At 43.4% G+C, this 23,601-nt stretch overlaps 1 protein-coding gene and 1 pseudogene across 1 annotated transcript in view; both read right to left on the bottom strand.

Moving 5' to 3' along the window:
- The window catches only part of LOC130683990 (uncharacterized), a 47,819-nt gene extending 24,808 nt beyond the window's left edge, over positions 1 to 23,011 (bottom strand). Inside the window, exons 1-2 of the mRNA XM_057503282.1 lie at positions 22,959 to 23,011; positions 18,092 to 18,247 (exon numbers count right to left, since the gene is read on the bottom strand). Coding sequence (XP_057359265.1) covers positions 18,092 to 18,247; positions 22,959 to 23,011 — 209 coding nt within the window. The remainder of the gene's footprint in view (positions 1 to 18,091; positions 18,248 to 22,958) is intronic.
- LOC118932728 (uncharacterized) overlaps positions 22,322 to 23,601 on the bottom strand; it is a 72,018-nt pseudogene continuing 70,738 nt past the window's right edge.

The following is a 23,601-nucleotide window of genomic DNA, read 5'->3' as shown; positions in this document are numbered from 1 at the left end:
AAAGGTTCAAGGTTAGCCTCTTTAGTATCTTACTGCCTAACTTAGCTCGCTTATTGAGCTGTTATATACACTGTCTGGAGATTCTTTTCTTCTCTCCCTTCTTGTTCCTCCTCCTCGATTCTTCATATGTTGGGTGTTTTGTGCTGTGCTCTTTCTAGGAGTGCTCCCATCTAGAGCAGTCCCTGTAAGATGTTCTGTAGAGGTGGTTTGTGGAAAGCAAATTCCCTCAGCTTTTGTTTGTCTGGGAATTGTTTAATCCCACCGTCATATTTGAATGATAGTCGTGCTGGATACAGTATCCTTGGTTCAAGGCCCTTCTGTTTCATTGTATTAAATATATCATGCCATTCTCTTCTGGCCTGTAGGGTTTCTGTTGAGAAATCTGACGTTAGCCTGATGGGTTTCCCTTTATAGGTGACCTTTTTCTCTCTAGCTGCCTTTAACACTCTTTCCTTGTCCTTGATCTTTGCCATTTTAATTATTATGTGTCTTGGTGTTGCCCTTCTTGGATCCTTTCTGTTGGGGGTTCTGTGTATTTCCGTGGTCTGTTTGATTACTTCCTCCCCCAGTGTGGGGAAGTTTTCAGCAATTATTTCTTCTAAGATACTTTCCATCTCTTTGCCTCTCCCTTCTTCTTCTGGGAACCCTATAATACGGATATTGCTCCTTTTAGATTGGTCACACAGTTCTCTTAATATTGTTTCATTCCTGGAGATCCTTTTGTCTCTCTCTATGTCAGCTTCTATGCGTTCCTGTTCTCTGATTTCAATTCCATCAATGGCCTCTTGCATTCTATCCATTCTGCTTATAAACCCTTCCAGAGTTTGTTTCATTTCTGCGATCTCCTTTCTGGCATCTGTGATCTCTTTCCGGACTTCATCCCATTTTTCTTGCGTATTTCTCTGCATCTCTGTCAGCATGTTTATGATTCTTATTTTGAATTCTTTGTCAGGAAGACTGGTTAGGTCTGTCTCCTCTCTGGTGTTGTCTCTGTGATCTTTGTCTGCCTGTAGCTTTGCCTTTTCATGGTGATAGGAATAGTCTGCAGAACTGGGACGAGTGACGGCTGGAAGGACTTCCTTTCTTGTTGGTTTGTGGCCCTCCTCTCCTGGGAGAACAGCGGCCTCTAGTGGCTTGTACTGCGCAGCTGCGCGCAGACAGGGTTTCTGCTTCCTGCCCGGCTGCTATGGAGTTAATCTCCGCTGTTGCTGTGGGCGTGGCCTGGCTCGGGCAGCTACTCCAAAATGGTGGAGTCGCGTTGGAGCAGGAGCTGCTGGGAGGCTATTTATCTCCGTAAGGGGCCTCCCTGCTCCTTGCAGCCCAGGGGTTAGGGTGCCCAGAGATCCCGGATTCCCTACCTCTGGATTAAGTGACCCGCCCTGCCCCTTTAAGACTTCCAAAAAGCACCCGCCAAAACAAAACAACGACCACAAAAAAAAAAAACAAGAAAAATTTTTTTTAATTAAAAAAAAAAAAAAATTTTTTTAATTAAAAAAAAAAAAGGTGGTCGTTCGTTTTTCTTTATTCTCCGGTGCCAGCCTCAGGCCTCTGCTCACCGGTCTTTCTGCCCTGTTTCCCTAATATTGGGGTCCCTGTCCCTTTAAGACTTCCAAAAAGCGCTCGCCAAAACAAAGCAGCAAAAAAGCAAAAAAAAAAAAATGGTCGCGCGCTTTTCTTATGTCCTCTGTCGCCCAGCCTCCAGTGCCTGCTCACTGTTCTTGCTGCCCTGTTTTCCCAGTATCGAGGGCCCTGCACTCTGGCCCGGATGGCTGGGGCTGGGTGTTCGGCAGCCCTGGGCTCCGTCTCCCTCCCGCTCTGCCTGCTCTTCTCCCGCTGGGAGCTGGGGGGAGGGGCGCTCGGCTCCCGCGGGGCCGGGGCTTGTATCTTACCCCCTTCGCGAGGCGCTGGGTTCTCTCAGGTGTGGATGTGGTCTGGATATTGTCCTGTGTCCTCTGGTCTTTATTCTAGGAAGGGTTGTCTTTGTTATATTTTCATAGATATATGTTGTTTTGGGAGGAGATTTCCGCTGCTCTACTCACGCCGCCATCTTCCGCCCCCAACCGGATTTTCTAATATACCATTCTTGCTTCCCTGGGATGAATCCCACTTGATCATGGTGTATGATCCTCTTGATGTATTTTTGAATTCAGTTTGCTAATATTTTGTTGAGTATTTTTGCATTTATGTTCATCAGGGATATTGGTCTGTAGTTTTCTTTTTTTGTGGGGTCTTTGTCTGGTTTAGAGTGATGCTGGCTTCATACAATGAGTTTGGAAGTATTCCTTCCTCTTCTATTTTTTGGAAAACTTTAAGGAGAATGGGTATTATGTCTTCTCTAAATGTCTGATAAAATTCAGCAGTGAATCCATCTTGTACAGGGTTTTGTTCTTGGGTAGTTTTTCATTACCAGTTCAATTTCACTGCTGGTAATTGGTCTGTTTAGATTTTCTGTTTCTTCTTGGGGCAGCTTTGAAGCTTGTATTTTTCTAGAAAGTTCTGTTTCTAGATTTTCTATTTCTTCCTGGGTCAGTCTTGGAAGGTTGTATTTTTCTAGAAAGTCCATGTCTTCTAGGTTATCCAGTTTGTTAGCATATAGATTTTGATAGTATTCTCTAATAATTGTTTGTATTTCTGTGATGTCCGTCATGATTTTTCTGTTCTCATTTCTGATTCTGTTTCTGTGTGTAGACTCTCTTTTTTTCTTAATAACTCTGGCTAGGGATTTATCTATTTTGGTTATTTTCTCAAAGAACCAGCTCTTGATTTCATTAATTTTTTCTACTGTTTTATTCTTCTTTATTTTATTTATTTCTTCTGTGATCTTTATTATGTCCCTCCTGTTGACTTTGGGCTTCATTTGTTCTTTTTCCAGTTTCAATAATTGTGAATTTAGAGTATTCATTTGGGATTGTTCTTCCTTCTTTAAATAGGCCTGGATTGCTATAAACTTCCTTCTTAGAACTGCCTTCGCTGAATCCCAGAGAAGTTGGGGCATTGTGCTGTTGTTTGCATTTGTCTGCATTGTTTGATCTCTGTTTTAATTTGATCAATGATCCATTGACTTTTTTAGGAGCATGTTGTTAATCCTCCATATGTTTGTGAGACTTTTTGTTTTCTTTGTACAATTTATTTCTAGTTTTATACCCTGGTGATCTGAGAAGTTCGTTGGTACAATTTCAATCTTTCTGAATATACTGAGGCTGTTTTTGTGGCCTAGTATGTGGTCTGTTCTGGAAAATGTTCCATGTTCACTTGAAAAGAATGTGTATCCTGCTGCTTTTGGGTGGAGAGTTTTGTAGATGTCTGTTTGGTCCATCTGTTCTAATGTGTTGTTCAATGCCTCTGTCTCCTTATTTATTTTCTGTCTGGTTGATCTGTCCTTTGGTGTGAGTGGAGTGTTGAAATCTCCTAGAATGAATGCATTACATTGTATTTCCCCTTTCAATTCTGTTAGTATTTGTTTCACATATGTAGGTGCTCCTGTGTTGGGTGCATAGATATTTATAATGGTTATATCCTCTTGTTGGATTGACCCCTTTAGCATTATGTAATGTCCTTCTTTGCCTCCTGTGACTTTTTTTGTTCTGAAGTCTATTTAGTCTGATATAAGTACTGTGACACCTGCTTTTTTCTCCCTATTATTTGTATGAAATCTTTTTCCATGCCTTCACTTTTAGTCTGTGTATGTCTTTGGGTTTGAAGTGAGTCTCTTGTAGGCAGAATATAGTTGGGTCTTGTTTTTTAATCCATTCAGAGACTCTATGTCTTTTTTGTTGTTGTTGTTATCATTAATCTACAATTACATGAAGAACATTATGTTTACTAGGCTCTCACCTACCCCAAGTCCCCCCCACAAACCCCATTACAGTCACTGTCCATCAGCATAGTAAGATGTTGTAGAATCACTACTTGTCTTCTCTGTGTTACACAACCCTCCCCTTTCCCCCACACCCCACATTATACATCCTAATCATAATATCCCCTTTCTTCTTCCCCACCCTTATCCCTCCCTACCCTCCCATTCTCCCCAGTCCCTTTCCCTTTGGTAACTGTTAGTCCATTCTTGGGTTCTGTGATTCTGCTGCTGCTTTGTTCCTTCAGTTTTTCCTTTGTTCTTATACTCCACAGATGAGTGAAATCATTTGGTATTTCTCTTTCTCCACTTGGCTTATTTCACTGAGAATAATACCCTCTAGCTCCATCCATGTTGTTGCAATTTGTAGGATTTCTTTTCTCCTTATGGCTGAATAATATTCCATTGTGTATATGTACCACATCTTCTTTATCCATTCATCTACTGATGGACACTTAGGTTGCTTCCATTTCTTGACTATTGTAAATAGTGCTGTGATAAACATAGGGGTGCATCTGTCTTTTTCAAACTGGAGTGCTGCATTCTTAGGGTAAATTCCTAGGAGTGGAATTCCTGGGTCAAATGCTGTTTCTACTTTTAGTTTTTGAGGAACCTCCATACTGCTTCCCACAATGGTTGAACTAATTTACATTCCCACCAGCAGTGTAGGAGGGTACCCCTTTCTCCACAACCTCACCAACATTTGTTGTTGTTTATATTTTGGATGGTAGCCATCCTTACTGGTGTGAGGTGATATCTCATTGTGGTTTTAATTTGCATTTCTCTGATGACTAGTGATGTGGAGCATCTTTTCATGTGTCTGTTGGCCATCTGAATTTCTTCTTTGGAGAACTGTCTGTTCAGCTCTTCTGCCCATTTTTTGATTGGACTATTTGCTTTTTGTTTGTTGAGGTGCATGAGCTCTTTATATATTTTGGATGTCAACCCTTTATCGGATCTGTCATTTACGAATATATTCTCCCATACTGTAGGGTACCTTTTTGTTCCATTGATGGTGTCCTTTGCTGTACAGAAGCTTTTCAGCTTGACATAGTCCCACTTGTTCATTTTTGCTTTTGTTTTCCTTTCCCGGGGAGATATGTTCATGAAGAAGTCGCTCATGTTTATGTCCAAGAGATTTTTGCCTATGTTTTTTTCTAAGAGTTTTATGGTTTCATGACTTACATTCAGGTCTTTGATCCATTTTGAATTTACTTTTGTGTAGGAGGTTAGACAGTGATCCAGTTTCATTCTCTTACATGTAGCTGTCCAGTTTTGCAGAACCATCTGTTGAAGTGACTGTCATTTCCCCATTGTATGTCCTTGGCTCCTTTATTGAATATTAATTGACCATATATGTTTGGGTTAATGTCTGGAGTCTCTAATTCGTTCCACTGGTCTGTGGCTCTGTTCTTGTGCCAGTACCAAATTGTCTTGCTTACTATGGCTTTATAGTAGAGCTTGAAGTTGGGGAGTGAGATCCCCCCCCACACTTTATTCTTCTTTCTCAGGATTGCTTTGGCCATTCGGGGTCTTTGGTGTTTCCATATGAATTTTTGAACTATATGTTCCAGTTCATTGAAGAATGTTGTTGGTAATTTGATAGGGATTGCATCAAATCTGTATATTGCTTTGGGCAGGATGGCCATTTTGACAATATTACTTCTTCCTATACAAGAGCATGGAATGAGTTTCCATTTGTTAGTTTCCTCTTTAATTTCTCTTAATAGTGTCTTACAGTTTTCAGGGTATAGGTCTTTCACTTCCTTGGTTAGGTTTATTCATGGGTATTTTATTCTTTTTGATGCAATTGTGAATGGAATTGTATTCCTGATTTCTCTTTCTATTGGTTCATTGTTAGTGTATAAGAAAGCCACAGATTTCTGTGTGTTAATTTTGTATCCTGCAACTTCGCTGTATTCCGATATCAGTTCTAGTAGTTTTGGAGCGGAGTCTATAGGGCTTTTATGTACAATGTTATTTCATCTGCAAATAGTGACAGTTTAACTTCTTCTTTACCAGTCTGGATTCCTTGTATTTCTTTGTTTTGTCTAATTGCCATGGCTAGGACCTCCAGTACTATGTTAAATAACAGTGGGGAGAGTGGGCATCCCTGTCTTGTTCCCGATCTCAGAAGAAAAGCTTTTAGCGTCTCGCTGTTCAGTATGATGTTGGCTGTGGGTTTAACATATATGGCCTTTATTATGTTGAGGTACTTGTCCTCTATACCCATTTTACTGAGAGTTTTTATCATAAATGGATGTTGAATTTTGTCGAATGCTTTTTCAGCATCTATGGAGATGATCATGCGGTATTTGTCTTTCTTTTTGTTGATGTGGTGGATGATGTTGATGGACTTTCGAATGTTGTACCATCCTTGCATCCCTGGGATGAATCCCACTTGGTCGTGGTGTATGATCCTTTTCATATATTTTTAAATTCGGTTTGCTAATATTTTATTGAGTATTTTTGTATCTACGTTCATCAGGGATATTGGTCTATAATTTTCTTTTTTGGTGGGGTCTTTGCCTGGTTTTGGTATTAGGGTGATGTTGGCTTCATAGAATGAGTTTGGGAGTATTCCCTCCTCTTCTATTTTTTGGGAAACTTTAAGGAGAATGGGTATTATATATTCTCTGTATGTCTGGTAAAATTCCAAGGTAAATCCATCTGGCCCGGGGTTTTTTTTCTTGGGTAGTTTTTTGATTACCGCTTCAATTTCTTTGCTGGTAATTGGTTTGTTTAGATTTTGTGTTTCTTCCTTGGTCAGTCTTGGAAGGTTGTATTTTTCTAGGAAGTTGTCCATTTCTTCTAGGTTTTCCAGCTTCTTAGCATATAGGTTTTCATAGTAGTCTCTAATAATTCTTTGTATTTCTGGTGGGTCCATCATGATGATTCCTTTTTCATTTCTGATTCTGTTGATGTGTGTTGATTCTCTTTTTCTCTTAATAAGTCTGGCTAGAGGCTTATCTACTTTGTTTATTTTCTCGAAGAACCAGCTCTTGGTTTCATTGATTTTTGCTATTGTTTTATTCTTCTCAATTTTATTTATTTCTTCTCTGATCTTTATGATGTCCCTCCTTCTGCTGCCTTTAGCCCTCATTTGTTCTTCTTTTTCCAGTTCCAATAATTGTGATGTTAGAATATTCATTTGGGATTGTTCTTCCTTCTTTAAGTGTGCTTGGATTGCTATATACTTTCCTCTTAAGACTGCTTTTGCTGCATCCCACAGAAGTTGGGGCTTTGTGTTGTTGTTGTCATTTATTTCCATATATTGCTGGATCTCCATTTTAATTTGGTCATTGATCCACTGACTATTTAGAAGCATGTTGTTAAGCCTCCATGTGTTTGTGAGTCTTTTTGCTTTCTTTGTACAATTTATTTCTAGTTTTATACCTTTGTGGTCTGAAAAGTTGGCTGGTAGGATTTCAGTCTTTTGGAATTTACTGAGGCTCTTTTTGTGGCCTAGTATGTGGTCTGTTCTGGAGAATGTTCCATGTGCACTTGAGAAGAATGTGTATCCTGTTGCTTTTGGATGTAGAGTTCTATAGATGTTTGTTAGGTCCATCTGTTGTAGTGTGTTGTTCAGTGCCTCTGTGTCCTTACTTATTTTCTGTCTGGTGGATCTGTCCTTTGGATGAATGGGTGTTGAAGTCTCCTAAAATGATTGCATTGCATTCTATTTCCTCCTTTAGTTCTGTTAGTATTTGTTTCACATATGCTGGTTCTCCTGTGTTGGGTGCATATATATTTATAATGGTTATATCCTCTTGTTGGACTGAGTCCTTTATCATCATGTAATGTCCTTCTTTACCTCTTGTTACTATCTTTGTTTTGAAGTCTATTTTCTCTGATAGTAGTACTACAACACCTGCTTTTTTCTCCCTATTGTTTGTGAAGGGCCCCCACCCATAAGATGGCAAACTTCCTGCTTCTCTTCCGGGTCCTCGGTTCCCGCCGGCACCACCTGAAGCCCAATCACCCCTCACCCCCCTAATCCCAGCACCTAGCCAATAGCCACCAGCCCCGTAGAAGTGACACCTCAATCAGCTCATGCCCCTTCCTATATAACCCAGCACCTTTCCCTAATAAAGCGGAATTCTCCAGTGAATTGCTGCTGTGTGTCGCTCCTTTCCTTTCATTGGTGCCGAAACCCGGGAGACGGGACACCCCAACTGGGCCCCGTCTTCTTCCCCCCAGCACCAACAGCAGCTTGCCCTCGTCCTCTTTTTCCGGCGCTGGCTCCTCACACTCACCACTCCTCTTTGGCCTTTGGATAAGTTTTCCCCCGGAGCGGGCCGCTCTTCCCTGAGCTATCGCAGTGCCATTGACCGTGATCGTCCGGCAAGGCCCTGACGCTCGGGGATGAGGAGGGAACTCTCCCCGCCTTAGGCCTTCACGGCTGTGGCGGACCCTCAGGCCCCTCCTCCAACAGCCATAAATGAGGTGACTCCTTTGCGGATGAGAACGCTCCCTTTCCCCCCCTCCCTCCTTCTGTTCCTTCCGCTGAAAATTCCTAGTACTAGGTTCCTCGTGACTCCGGCACTCTGCCTTCTTAGAGAAGTCTGGGTGACGACCCACACTTCCTAAGAAATTCCAACTCGTATACGAGTTTCCGCAGACCACCAAGGGTCATCGGGGATGCCCTTTGTCTCCTTGCGCTCTGCTCCCAGCCCGAGGATCTCCGTTCGTCTTCCCCTGTTTGTCTCCTTCTCTGTCCTTTAGCCATGGGAGCCTCCTCATCCCTCCCTGGAAGTTCACCTCTTGAATGCCTGCTCAAGTATCTAGCCACCCTCTCCCTGATGCCTGATATAAAACCAAAACTTCTCCGTAAATACTGCTCCCAAGATTGGCCGACATGCCCCCTAGACAATCACAACCAATGGCCCGCAGGGGAACTCTTGATCCTAACAATACTCACGATCCCTTTAACTACTGCCAGCACCTGAAAAAATGGAAGGAAATTCCCTATATCAAAGCTTTCTGCCTCCTCCTCCCGCCTCCCTCGCCGCCACCGCCTCCTCCTCCCCCAGCCTCCCCCCGAGTTCTCCTAGCCTGCAAGCTGTCTCCCCCGCAGAAGCCTCCTGTTCACTCCCTTCCCCCTCCTCTCCTACAACAGCCCCTCCCCCTTCCTCCACCACCATCTCCTCCCCCACCTCACTCCCCTGCAGATCAAGCCTGAGCCTTTCAGCCCCCCTCTAACTAAGTCCCAGGGCCTCCTCTGTCTTTGCCCCCATCACCTGTTTCTCCCCCACAGACTGAGCCAGAACCCTTCAGTCCCCCACCACCGTGGGTCTCCACTCTCGAGATATCTTTGCCTGCTGCTTAATAGCAGGTCTGAAAAAGGCAGCTCGTAAAGTAGTCAATTTTCAAAAGCTTCAAGACATAATTCAAAGGAGGGAGGAAGCTCCCTCCGAGTTCTTAGACAGACTCACTCAAGCCCTATTACAGTATACCAGCCTGGACCCAGAAACACCTGACGGGAGACATGTCCTTATGACATACTTCCTAGCTCAAAGCTACCCCGACATTAAAGCTAAACTCAAAAAGTTAGAACAGGGCTCCGCTACCCCACAGACTGAGATCCTAACAGTGGCCTTTAAAGTCTTCCATAACCAGGAGGAGGAGAAAGAACACCGTAAACAAAAGGCTGATCAGGCCAATTTCCAAATGTTGGCCCAGCTGATAAAACCACAACCTGGGCGCCCCTCTACAAACAAGCCCCCCCCCCCAGGAGCTTGTTTCAAGTGTGGACAAGGACATTGGTCAAGGGCGTGCCCCTCCCCCAGATCTCCTACCACCCCATGCCCCAGATGCCACAAAAAGGGCCACTGGGGGTCTGATTGCCCAACCACCCAAAGGGGAGGCTGGACAAACAACCCCCATCCTAAGCCCGCCGTAGTGGGGCTGGCAGAAGAAGATTGACAGGGCCCGGGGGCTTCTCACCCGACCATTTCCATCACCAAACAGGAGCCCAGGGTTACTCTAATAGTAGACGGTCGCCCCATCTCCTTCCTCCTAGATACAGGAGCCACCTTCTCAGTCTTGCGAGAATACCGGGGCCCTACCATGCCTGCCATTACTCCTATAGTCGGGGTAGGAGGTAAACAGATTTTCCCATTAACCCCCCCCTTTTGTGCACAATCCAAGACAATCCCATAGCTTTCTCCCACTCCTTCCTGGTTATGCCCCAGTGTCCCATCCCTTTACTAGGACGGGACATCCTTTCTCTCATCCATATTTCCATAACTATATCCACTCCCACAGTACTCCCTTTCTGATGGCCCTCATAGCCGACGACCCCCCTCTACCCAATGAAAGCTCCAGTTCTGCCCTCATACACCCTGTAAATCCCAAAGTTTGGGACATTACAAGCCCCTCCGTGGCTCTATGTCCTCTTGCCTCTATCAAATTACGTGACCCCTCTCAGTATATCTGTCAGGCCCAATACCCCCTAACCACTTCAGCCCTCATAGGCCTCCAACCCATCATTCAATATATTTTAAACCAAAATTACCTCAGACCCACTCACTCCCCATTTAATACCCCCATATTAGCTGTTAAAAAAAACCAATGGATCTTTCAGCCTCGTCCAAGACCTTCGCCTCATCAACATGGCCATTGTCCCTATCCATCCCTTAGTCCCAAATCCATACACCCTTTTATCGCAGATCCCTGCCTCGGCCTCCCACTTCTCAGTCCTAGATCTCAAGGACACATTTTTTTCTATCCCTCTGGACCCCTCCTCCCAAGATTTTTTCGCCTTCACCTGGACGGACCCATACACAAGACATTCTGAACAACTCACTTGGACAGTTTTGCCACAAGGTTTCCGAGATAGTCCCCATATTTTTGGACAGGTCCTAGCTCAGAACCTCAAACAGTTTCATCATGATCACTCCGAGTCCACCTTATTACAATACGTGGACGATCTTCTACTCTGCAGTCCCTCGTGGGAACAGTCTCAACTTGATACTGCCTCCCTACTTAACCTTCTAGCTTCCAGAGGTTACTGGGTATCCCCCGTCAAAGCTCAAATCTCTTCTCCTTCTGTCACTTACCACAGATTCCTTCTATCTCAACAAAGAAAGTCCATTACCTTAGACAGAAAACAGCTCCTCTCTGACCTGCCTATTCCCAAAACCAAGACAGAAATCCTCTCCTTTCTAGGCCTGGCTGGGTATTTTAGAGCGTGGATCCCTAAATTATCCCTGTTGGCAAGACCCCTATATGACCTCAGCAAGGAGAACCCTGAAGAACCATTATCCTCCTCACCCCAACACTCCTTCATTAAGCTCCGTCAAGCCCTTGTGGAAGCCCCAGCTCTCCATCTTCCTGATTTGTCGAAGCCCTTCTCATTATACATTCATGAGAGGTCCAGTCAAGCTCTAGGAGTCCTAGGCCAACATTATGGCCCATCCTTTGCCCCAGTAGCTTATCTTTCCAAGCAATTAGACCCCACAGTTCGGGGATGGGCCCCCTGCCTACGGGCATTAGCCACTGGACAGCTCTTGCAGAAGGAAGCTCATAAACTGACATTCGGGGCACCCCTTATCATTCTGTCCCCACATCACCTAAAGGATCTCTTAACCTACAAAAGTTTACAGACTCTCCCTCCCTCCAGACTCCTGACCTTACTGTCCTCTTTCCTCCAAAATCCCGTTCACCCCCTTTGCCATCCATATATGAATCATGACTTTTCCTCCTTTACTGGTCCCTCGCTCTCTCTCGCTTTTTTCGTCATTCCTATTGTCTTCCCCGCCACCCCAGCCTCCTTTGTATGGCAATTCAAAGTAAGACAGACTTACACACAGCATCAAACTAAAGTTACTGCCCTCATTGCCACATCAGACTGCCCTCTGAAAGGCTGCTCCGAGCCTTTATACCTCCACTTTCCTCCCTCCACCAAAGCGTTCACTAGCAGCTACCTTTATTCTCCCTACCTCTGCTTCCTCTATGACCAAAGACAAGCCTGTTGCAGGTGATGGCCAGACACCTATGGGTGATGTCCCTACTGGTCTTGTGCCATTCACTACATGGGTAACTGCCGGTACCCACAGTATTACTCCTCCAACCCATTCTCTTCAATACTAACAAACCCCTTCCTTATCTGGCTTTGGCCCATTGCAGGCCCTATAATAATCATTCTCCTCGCCTGTCTCTTCTTGCCTTGTAAAGTTTATCAAATCCCAAGTTGGTAAAATCTCTAATCAAACTTTCAACCAGCTTTTACTCAGGAACTACCAGCTTTTAGCCACAGAAGATCCCTCACCCTCACGTAACCTCCTCACCACACGCTGAGATGGACCCCTCTCTCCGCTGGAAACTGTTCCTGGAAACAATGGCCGCAGATGCCTGGCTTCTGGCACCCGTATCCTCTTGGCACCATTAGAATCAACAAGTCCTCAACCTATGGTTACAGGGAACCTTCATTGATTTCCAACCTGAGGAAGTCCACATCTACTCGTCCTTACTGTGGGGAGTCCTATCAACCCTTTCCTCCCGGTCCTCAAGCCCTCACTCCCTTCTCCGCCCCCGTTCAGCAGGAAGCAGTCAGAGAGAAAGCAACGTCCACAACCCCATAGAGGAGAAAGGGGGTAATGATGGGCCCCCACCCATAAGATGGCAAACATCCTGCTTCTCTTCCGGGTCCTCGGTTCCCGCTGGCACCACCTGAAGCCCAATCACCCCTCGCCCCCTAATCCCAGCACCTAGCCAATAGCCACCAGCCCCGTAGAAGTGACACCTCAATCAGCTCATGCCCCTTCCTATATAACCCAGCACCTTTCCCTAATAAAGCGGAATTCTCCGGTGAATTTCTGCTGTATGTCGCTCCTTTCCTTTCAGTTTGCATGAAAGATCTTTTTCCATCCCTTGACTTTAGTCTGTGCATGTCTTTGCGTTTGAGGTGAGTCTCTTGTAAGCAGCATATAGATGGGTCTTGTTTTTTTTATCCATTCAATGACTCTATGTCTTTTGATTGGTGCATTCAATCCATTTACATTTAGGGTGATTATTGAAAGATATGTACTTATTGCCATTTCAGGCTCTAGATTCATGGTTACCAAAGGTTCCAGGTTACTTTCCTTACTATCTAAGAGTGGAACTTAACTCACTTCGTATGCTGTTACAAGCACAATCTAAAGGTTCTTTTCTATTTCTCCTCCTTTTTCTTCCTCCTTCACTCTTTATATATTAGGTATCAAGTTCTGTACTTTTTGTCTATCCCTTGATTATCTCTGGGGATAGTTAATTTAATTTTGTATTTGCCTCACAATCAGCTGTTCCACCCTCCCTACCATGGTTTTACTACCACTGGTGACAGCTATCCAACCCTAGGAACACTTCCATCTATAGCAGTCCCTCCAAAATAGACTGCAGAGATGGTTTGTGGGAGGTAAACGCTCTCAGCTTTTGCTTATCTGGAAATTGTTAAATTCCTCCTTCAAGTTTAAATGATAATCTTGCCAGATAAAGTAATCTTGGTTACAGGCCCTTCTGCTTCATGGCATTAAATACATTGTGCCACTCCCTTTTCGCCTGTAAGGTTTCTGCTGAGAAGTTTGATGTTAGCCTATTGGGCTTTCCTTTGTATGTGATCTTATTTCTGCCTCTGGCTGCTTTTAACAGTCTGTCCTTATCCTTGATCTTTCCCATTTTAATTACTAGGTGTCTTGGTATTGTCTTTCTTGGGTGCCTTGTGTTGGGAGATCTGTGAATCTCCATGGCCTGAGAGACTATGTCCTTCCCCAGATTGGGGAAGTTTTCAGCAACTACCTCCTCAAAGACACTTTCTATCCCTTTGTCTCTCTCTTCTTCTTCTGGTATACCTATAATGAGAATATTGTTCTGCTTGGATTGGTCACACAGTTCTCTCAATATTCTTTCATTTTTAGAGATCCTTTCTTCTCTCTGTGCCTCAGCTTCTTTGTATTCCTCTTCTCTAGTTTCTATTTCATTTATTGTCTCCTCCACCATATCCAACCTGCTTTTAATACCCTCCATCACACTCTTCAACAATTGGATCTCTGACCTGAATTCATTCCTGAGTTCTTGGATGTCTTTCCATACCTCCATTAGAATGTTGATGATTTTTATTTTGAACTCCCTTTCAGGAAGAGTCACGAGGTCCATATCATTTAAATCTTTCTCAGGATCTGTATTAATAATTTTACTCTGGATAAGGTTCCATTGGCATTTCATGTTTGTATATGGCACCCTCTAGTGTCCAGAAGCTCTATTCTGGAGATGCTCAGCCCCTGAAGCAATGCTGGGCATCCCAGGGGAGCAGTACTGGTGCCTGGGGCTATTCCCCACATCCTGGCTGCTGTGCCTGTCTCCACTGCCTGAGCCAGTGGGCCGAGCACACAGGTATGTTTTTGTCCCAGAGCAGCCGGATATGGATCCCTGCTTTCCGCAAGAAGCCAGAATCCCAGTCTCCCCAGGAACTCTGCCTGTATTAACTTTCCAACCTGGTAGTCATGCGAGTCTCATGAAAGCACCATGAAATGTAGGTTTGTGCTCCCAGAGCAGATCTCCGGAGCTAGGTATTCAGCAGTCCCAAGCCTTCCCATTCCCTCTCTGCTCCGTTTCTCTTCCTCCCTCCGGTGAGCTGGGGTGGGGGAGGGGCTCGGGTCCTGTGGAGCCACAGCTCTGGTATGTTACCCCCTTCGCTGAGGTCTGCTCTTTTCTCCAGGTGTGTGCTGTCTGGCACTGTCCCCTTTCCTGTTGCCCTCTCAGGATTAGTTGCATCAATTAAATTTTCTAATTGTATCCAGTTTTAGGAGGAAGCCTCTGTCTCTCCTCTCACGCTGCCATCTTTTGACTCTTATGTCTTTTGATTGGTATACTCAGACCATTTAAATTTAGGGTGATTATCGATAGGTATGTATTTATTGCCATTGCAGGCTTTAGATTTGTCATTACCAAAGGTTCAAGGGTAACTTCCTTACTATCTAAGAGTCTAACTTAACTCACTTAGTATGCTATTACAAACACAATATAAAGGTCCTTTTTCCCTCCTTTTCTTCCTTCTCCATTCTTTATATATTAGGTATCATATTCTGTACTCTTTGTCTACCCCTTTTTATTGCCTCTGGTAACAGCTATTTAACCTTAGGAACACTTCCATCTATAGCAGTCCCTCCAAAATACATTGTAGAGATAGTTTACAGGAGCTAAGTTCTCTCAGCTGTTGCTTATCTGGAAATTGTTGAATTCCTCCTTCAAATTTAAATGATAATCTTGCTGGATAAAATATTCTTGGTTTGAGGCCCTTCTGCTTCATTGCATTAAATACATCATGCCACTCCCTTCTTGCCTGTAAGGTTTCTGCTGAAAAGTCTGATGATAGCCTGGTGAGTTTTCCTTTGTATGTGATATTATTTCTCTCTGACTGCTTTTAATAGTCTGTCCTTATCCTTGATCTTTGCATTTTAATTATTATGTGTCTTAGTGTTGTCCTCCTTGGTTCCCGTGTGTTGGGAGATCTGTGCACCTCCATTGCCTGAGAGACTAACTCCTTCCCCAGATTGGGGAAGTTGTCAGCAGTTACCTCCTCAAAGACACTTTCTCTTCTTCTCTCTCTTCTTCTTCTGGTACCCCTTTAATATGAATATTGTTACGTTTGGATTGGTCATACAGTTCTCTCAGTATTCTTTCATTCTTAGAGATCCCTTTTTCTCTCTGTGCCTCAGCTTCTTTGTATTCCTCTTCTCTAGTTTCTATTTCATTTATCATCTCCTCCACTGTACCTAATCTGCTTTTAATACCCTCAATTGTATTCTTCAATGATTGGATCTCCATCCTAAATTCATTCCTGAGTTCTTGAATATTTTTCTGTACCTCCATGAGCATGTTAATGATTTTTATTTTGAAATCTCTTTCAGGTCATGAAGTCAATTTCATTTGAATCTTTCTCAGGTGTATTTATAATTTTACTTTCAACCAGGTTCCTTTGATGTTTCATAATTTGTCTGTGGTGCCCTCTAGTGCCCAGAAGCTCTACACTCTGGAGCTGCTTAGCCCCTAGAGCAATATTGGGGGTTGCCAGGGAGCGGTGTTGGTGCCTGGGGAGAGGAAATAGCTGTTTCCTGATTCCTGGCTGCTATGCCTTTCTCCACTGCCAGAACCCGTGGGTCAAACACACAGGTCTAAGCCTCTATGGTTTGTGTTTGTAGCTGCTGTCAGTGGGGCTTCCCTCTGGCTGGCCTGATGCCAGGGCAGGGTTTGCCAATTTGGAAGCCTAAGCCAGGTGCAGACTAGCAAGGAGGAAGACACAGCAGGCTGCATATCATGGTAGGGGGCCTTGGAGCTGAATAGCCAGCCAGGGGGATGGAGCACCTTAAGTTCATTTAAGCTCCCAACCTGCTGGGCAGAGTGCACCTGGACAATTTTGTCTACCTGTCCTTTCTCCTGACCAGTAAGGTCTGTGCAATCCTTGCCGCTTTAGCAGCCCTCTCACTTTTAGGAAGTCTCTCAGACTGCCCACCCAGTTCAGCTGGATATGAATCCCCATTTTCCACAAGCATTTGGAATCTCCGTCTCTCCAGGCATTCCACCTGTCTTAGCTTTCCCTCCCACTAAATCTTCAGAGCACCATGCAATGTAGGTTCACGCTCCCAGGGCAGATCTCCAGGGCTGGGTGTTCAGCAGTCCCAGGCCTCCACTCCCTCCCCACTCTGTTTCTCTTCCTCCTGCCTGTGAGTTGGGATGGGGGAAGGGCTTGGGCCCTGCTGCGTCACAGCTTTTGTATGTTACCCTGTTCTGTAAGGTCTGCTCTTTTCTCCAGGTGTATGCAGTCTGGTGCAGCCTTCTTTCCTATTGCTCTTTCAGGATTCATTGTGTTAATTTTATTTTTGTATTATATGTGGTTTTAGGAGGAAGTCTCTGTCTCACCTCTCACGTCACCATCTTTAATCCAATCCCCACAGGTATTTTAGAAGAGTGATGATTAAACCTGTGAGCTCTAGAATCCCACTGCCTGAGTTAAAATCATAGCTCTACTGTTTACCATTGATTGACCTTGAACCTTTCTGTGCTCTGTTTTCTTTTCTGTAAGGTCCAAGTGACAAGACTATCAGCGTTGGATATGCTGAGCACAGGAGATAACACCGGTAGGCATTTCTAACCATGTCTGACACACCGTGAATGCTCAAAAAATTGGGAAGTTATTATCATTTGGATTTCCTGAGGCATGGAGGCTTCAACTGACTTTAGATGATCTGGATATGCATATTGATATAAGTATACAGATCATATAGGCAGGAGTTTCTGTATCTTTCATGCCTGTCATTCCTCCTCACCCCTATCCAGCATGGAAGGGGGACTCCAAGACAGTAATGCACAAAGTTGTACTCATTTTACCAAGGGAGAGGTTTACTTGTCTTGAGTTTGGGGGAGAATAAGGGGTAAATTTAGAGAGGCCAGAAGGAGGGAGGAAGACTGGGAGTAAGGTAGAAACTGAAACACCTGTTCAGTGTGCATCTCACATAGGCTTTTCAAAAATCCTTTGTGTGTTTACACTTCCTCACAACCACTCATACCCATACATACACACATAAGTACATGCATTCATAAATATATGTAAAAGTGTGGCCGACATGCTAGTATACAGATTCCTTGGAAGATGCAATAAAATTATAATGTATATTTAAAAACTCAGTTAAAAAATTGGCACACAGGAACTATCGAGCAGTCATCAACAACAGTTTGTGATTACACACAGTAGAGTTTGAACTCTGGTGACCTCTGAGTGGTGTGATGGGCCAAGACTTTGACAGTTTGCTTCTCTATTTTCTAGTTTTTTTGGCAATGAGGCTCCACTAAGAAGCTGAACAGCATAACATGGTTAATAGAATGAACTGTGGAGCTGCTCAGCCTGGACTTGAACCCCAGCAGCTCAACTGCTCTATGTAGGTGACATTGGGCTAGTTACTCTCGCTGCCTCAGTTTCCCATCTGCCAATCAGGGGTAATGGAGCTATCACACAGGGATGTGGTGAGGAACAGACCAGTTAATGCACACAAAGCTGCAGCTGTGGTGTTTGAAGAAAATGTTTCCACACTCGGGTCACCAGCTGCAGGTGATGGATCCTAGAGAAAATGCTCAGGCCCTGACTTCATGCTCTCAGTAATGCCCTGTCCTCGGCCTGTGGCAGTGCTGGTGGTGCACCTGGTTTAACCTGGAGCCCTAAGCCTGGGGGCAGGAGGAGGGGATTCTACCCAAGGCTACACTCACCTGTGAGTCTCAACAGTAGAGTCAGCAGCAGGCAAGGAGGAGGGTGGGGCCAGGAGGCAGGAATGGGCATTGTGGACACCTGAGGAGGCTGCTGTGTCCAGACTCGGGCTGGGAGAACCAGGCTGTGCTCTGTGGACAGCAGAGGAGCCCCGCCTCCTGTGATAGAAGAGGAAGTGCCTCTGATGGGGTGGAGAAGCTGTGAGACAGCCCTGCTTCTAGATTCTAGAGAGTTCCTGCTTCTAGATTGTGAAATGGAAGTCAGGAAGGAAAGGTGGCTACAATGTGAGGAGTTATTCATTTTAGGTTTTCAGGGGGCCCTGAACAACCCAGCAGAAATAACACTTTCTCCCTGCCTGGGGTCTCAGCTCTCTCCTCTGGGCCCCTCTCCCCATCTAGAGGTCTTTGTGGTGAATCCCCATGTGGGAGCCCCAGGCCAAAAGGATCTGTGGCTGTGGACTGTTTCCCCAGTTCCCAAACCAGGACCCCAGGATGTGGCTGGCTGGTGGCCTCATTCTGCTCCTGCCCCAACCCAGAGCTCCCAGCTGGAGAAGGAAGAGGGTCACCAGGGCTGCTCACCTTTGGGATGGAATCAGGTCTGCTCTGAATGACTCCCTATTCCAGCCTTTGATTGATGGAGCTGGTAACACACAGCCCAGATGCATGGTGCTCAGTGACCTTACAACTTGTATGTGCCTGCCTCCAGTGAAAGGATCATTTCCTGACCTCTTGCAGGAGAGGAAGTGGGTTCTATGGCCCAGCAATCACACTCCCAGTCATTTATCTCAGAGAAAGGAAAACATGTTCACAAAAACCTGTGCACAAATGTGTACAGCAGCATTCTTTGTCACAGCAAAAAGCTGGACACACCAGTTATATGCAACAACATGGAACTTCTGGAAGGCATTATGTTGACTGGAAAAGTCAATCTCAAAATGTCACATACTTTCTGATTTCATTTATATAATATTCTTCAGATTACAGAGATGGAGAACAGATTGGCCTTTGCCAGAAGTTTGGTGTGGTGGGGATGGGTGTCACTATGCAGGGCTGACACAAGGGAGACCTTTGTGGTCACGAATTGTCCTGTGTCCTGATTATGGTGGTGGTTACACAAGCATTCAGAAGAGTGGATGAACATAAGCAAAAGCTGGGAATGTTAACAAGATTCAGCTATAAAGACAATGTCATAGGCATTATAATGTAGACGCTGACTAGTAAGTTGTCCAAAATGATAATATAGTAATATTAGGGTGATGGGGATAGGAAGTGTGCATGTGTATCACCAAATCGGAAGGAAGAGTACATTCTATCCCACTTTCCATAGTGGGAAGTCAATAAATAATGCCCAAAAGTGAGAAAACACGTAGTAGCCACCTGAGAATGCTGTGTGAGATTTGGCAGTAAAATCTAAACTGGTCAGCTAAGAGAGTTGAAAATGGCTGTCCCTGGGGGGTGGAAAATGGCAGGAGGCAATGGAGACTCCAGTTTTTATATGTAGAACTTTAGAACCATTTGAATCTTATACCATTTGGATATGTAAACTTGATAAAGGTAAAAATTAACTTAAGTAATTAGATTAATGGTATAAAAGTTACACATAAAAAGAATGTTCAAGTTGTAGCTGCATTCATCCCACCGGTTCCTGGACTTGCCATTGGAATGAAGAAGGAGATATCTAAGCTGGCCTGTGCATACAGTAAAACAACAAATTTGACTGGATCTATACTGTTGGAGCTCAACCAAGAATTAGGAGAAGTGCAAGTTGTAGCGCTCCAAAATCTTACAACTACAGACTATCTACTATTAAAAGAACATATGGGATGTGAACAGTCCCCAGGAATGGGTTGTTTAAATTTGTCTGATTTCTCTCAGACTGTTCAAGTTCAGTTGGACAATATCCACCATATCATAGATAAGTTTTCACAAATGCCTAGGGTGCCTAACTGGTTTTCTTGGTTTCACTGGAGATGGCTGGTAATTATAGGTCTGCTTTGGTTATGTAACTGTATTCCTATTATGTTAATGTGTGTACGCAATTTAATTAGTAGTTTAAAACCTATACATGCTTAAGTTACTCTACAAGAAGATACGTCAAAGAAATAATCAATCTTCCCATGTTTTCTTCCGCCTGCTACTTCTATAGCTTTTCTTCTTCCTTCCTAATTACAACCCTTAAATAGAATTCGTGCCTCAAATAGAATTTACCGAGTATCATAATTCTTCCAAGTGCTAAAGATACTCAAGACAAAAGCTGGGCATAGAAGCCACAGGGCATAAATCTGCAAAGAAGTAAAAAGCTAACCTTTTCAAAGAATATTGATTCTCTCTCACTTACCAACTTTACATTTCCCTGTATGGCCCCGGAAGATGACTGGTTAGCCAAAGATGGGTAAGATTCCTCAAGGGAGGAACAACCGAAGACAGGCACAGTCGCAGGGGGGCCATCAGGTGAGAAATTGGGGATCAACAGAGGTGAGGCTTAGAACCTCACCTCCCCTGTTTTGAGAGAAATTTTCTGCATCTGTGGATGTTTTGTTGCCCTTGTCTAGCTTGGATTAATACTTAGTCTATAGGCCCAGACCTGATCATCTACATTTTCCCTCTTACAGCACTAAATTATGTTTTCTACCTTTGTCTTGCATCTACCTACGACTTCAGCATTTTACTTAAAAAAATAATAATAAGGGAGAAATGTGGGATTCACATATAAATCAAGTATAAAAATCAAACGAATATTCATATTTGACCTGATTGTTTATAGTTCATAATGCGTGATCAAAACTGAAAGTTTCTGTGATGACTGCCCTTGTACTGTTCACCATGTAAGAACTTATTCACTATGTAAGAATCTGTTCACCATGTAAGAACTTGTTCGTTATGCTTCAGAAGATTGGAGACTGATGAGAATTAGGCTTGGGGTGGATTAATGATTGTGCATTGAGCATTGAGTCCCCTATACAGAATTTTATTGTTGTTAACAACCATTTGATCAATAAATATGAGAGATGCCCTCTCCAAAAAAGAAAAATGAAATAAAGATGACCAAAAAAAAAAAGGATGTTCATACATTTAACACTATTAAGAATTTTATAAGCACACTGAATACAAGACTGATGTTCAAAATTCAATTAAAATGCTATCTAGTAGTCAAAGCCACTGAAAACAGTCCTAATAATTTTTGAAGATTCCATAAACCAGAGAGTATTAAAGATAGCACTTACTAGCGATGCATAACACTTAAAAAAATGTGAATTTGTGAATTGAAATTCATAAGTGAAAACCTAAATAAATAGAAGTATCTGATGTCCCTGAATGGAAAATATCAATATTAGAAAGGTCAATTTGCCTGAATTGGTAAGTAAGTGTAAAGCAATCAAGTAATAATTCTAAAATGGGTTTTCCTGAAACTTCACAAAGTGATTCTAAAATGCATTTGGCTCAAGATAGCCAGGACAGTTTTGAATAAGAAAAGGAGGAAATATTTACCCAAAGGAGGTATAAAAACTTATAGCTATTCTAACCAAGACAGAGTAGTTTTGAGAGAGGCAGACAAGTAGCTCTTAGAACAAAGAGCTCATAAAAGAACCACAGATTTATGGAACTTTGATATATGGCACAGGCACAAGGGGCAGTGCAGATAGGTGAGTGCCAGATACTTCCTTCTTGTGGAAGGAAAAAATAAGATCCCTACCCCACACCACACACACACACAAAAGAAATATAGCTAGATCAAAGGCATAAATGGAAGAGCAAAACCTGATCAAAAATTAAAACTTTTTTTAATCTAGCAAGTTCTCAAATGATAGTAAGAAGCTGCTTTGTGGACCATAACAGAACAGGAGGGACTCTCCCATACGTGCGAAAGGAAACAAAGATAAGATGGTTTTTTGCAAAGCTATACTAGTAAAACATTAGAGGGAGCTTTCAACCCATCTTGAGAAGAATTGATAAACTGTAGCATATTCTTACAATAGAAAACTATACAGCATTGGAAAATTAATAAATGGAGCTATATATATATATATATCAACATGAATAAATCCCACAAACTGTGTCAAGCGTAAAATTCCCTAGAATGCTGCATACAGTATAATAGCATTTTTATAAGATTTAAAACATGCAAAGTAATATTAAACATTTCTTAAGGAATTACACATATGTTGTGAAAGTATACAATCATGCTTGAGAAGGATAAACACCAAATTCACAACTAGGTTTTCCAAAGGGACAGAAGACCATACTGGTAAAATGTTACTATTTTGCAAAGATAGGATGGTAGTTCCATGGATTTTAAAATTTTTATTTATTCCAGAATGGAAAAATGTTCATTCAACTTAATGATTTCAAAATATACATGTGTTAAAATGGAATCACATTTGGAAAAGCTGTGGATTAAAGTAAAATGTACTCTGAAAATTAAGGCTTGTTCATGATCAGGGTCAGGATGGAAATCTGTTTTCTTGATTTTGATTCTCTTTTGGACAGAGGAAGGGCCAGTTTGAAGCTCAGTGCATCAGGGTGCAGACATCCCTGAGTCCCCATGACCCAAGGCCTTCCTTGACTCAGCTCCAAAGCTGAGAGAGAAGGAATGTTAGGATGGTGTGTCGAAGGGAGCATGTCCCTGGTGGAGGTGGGGCTGCAGAGGGAAGGGCAGGGTCTTGGCTGACCTACAGGACCTTGCAGCTTCCACTCCCCACTTGAGACCCTTGACAGGGCAGGAGGCAATGAATTATGGGGCATGCAGGAGCAGAAGGGAAAAACATCCACTCATATTAATCCCAGAAATATTTATTGAGCATTTACTATGTGGCAGGCACCATACTTGGCCTGGGTTCATTGTGCAGATCAGCAATGAAGCTCCACTCACCATAGCCCAACACCTCCTCTGGGTGCTGAGCTTTCTGCCATGCCCACATTCATCTTTGCCACTAGTCAATGTCTCCAAGTTCCTCAGACTCTACTAAGTTTAGGCATGCCTTTCTTATTCATTCCAAAGATATATAATATGAAAGTTGAATTATATAATAATTCATGGTCTCAAAGAGTTTGGGTCTCAAAGCTTTGAATTTCTTCCCACCCCTACATGTTAGACTCCCAGCCAGGGTTCCAAGAAGTTAATTTGAAGATTCAAATTCCAGGGCACTACATATTGCATGAGAGTTGGAAGCCTCAGAGAATTCCAATAGACATTTGGGGAAAATAAGAGTGCTCACAACCTTCTCCTTAGGCTGGATAAACTTTGTGGGCACTGTACTGCTTTGGGGGCTCCCCCTGCACTCCTCTTGCCAACAATGATGGTGACCATGCCCTCCCTTCATGACTATGGCCAGCCCCCACCTCACCTCTTATAGGTTCTGCCACCTGTGAATGTAGGTGACTATGAAACTCATCACCAGCAGCACCTTAAATCCCAGGAGGAATGCCTCAAAGATAAGAGCAGGTATCTCTGGACCCCAATACCAATGGGCAGAAAAAGACATCTCATGGAGCTCTCTGAGCTTAAATACCTC

Source organism: Manis pentadactyla, chromosome 5 (genome assembly GCF_030020395.1).
Source record: "Manis pentadactyla isolate mManPen7 chromosome 5, mManPen7.hap1, whole genome shotgun sequence".
Classification (NCBI taxonomy): domain Eukaryota; kingdom Metazoa; phylum Chordata; class Mammalia; order Pholidota; family Manidae; genus Manis; species Manis pentadactyla.
The sequence above is the reverse complement of the archived record's forward strand: the minus strand, read 5'-3'. Positions and strand labels throughout refer to the sequence as shown.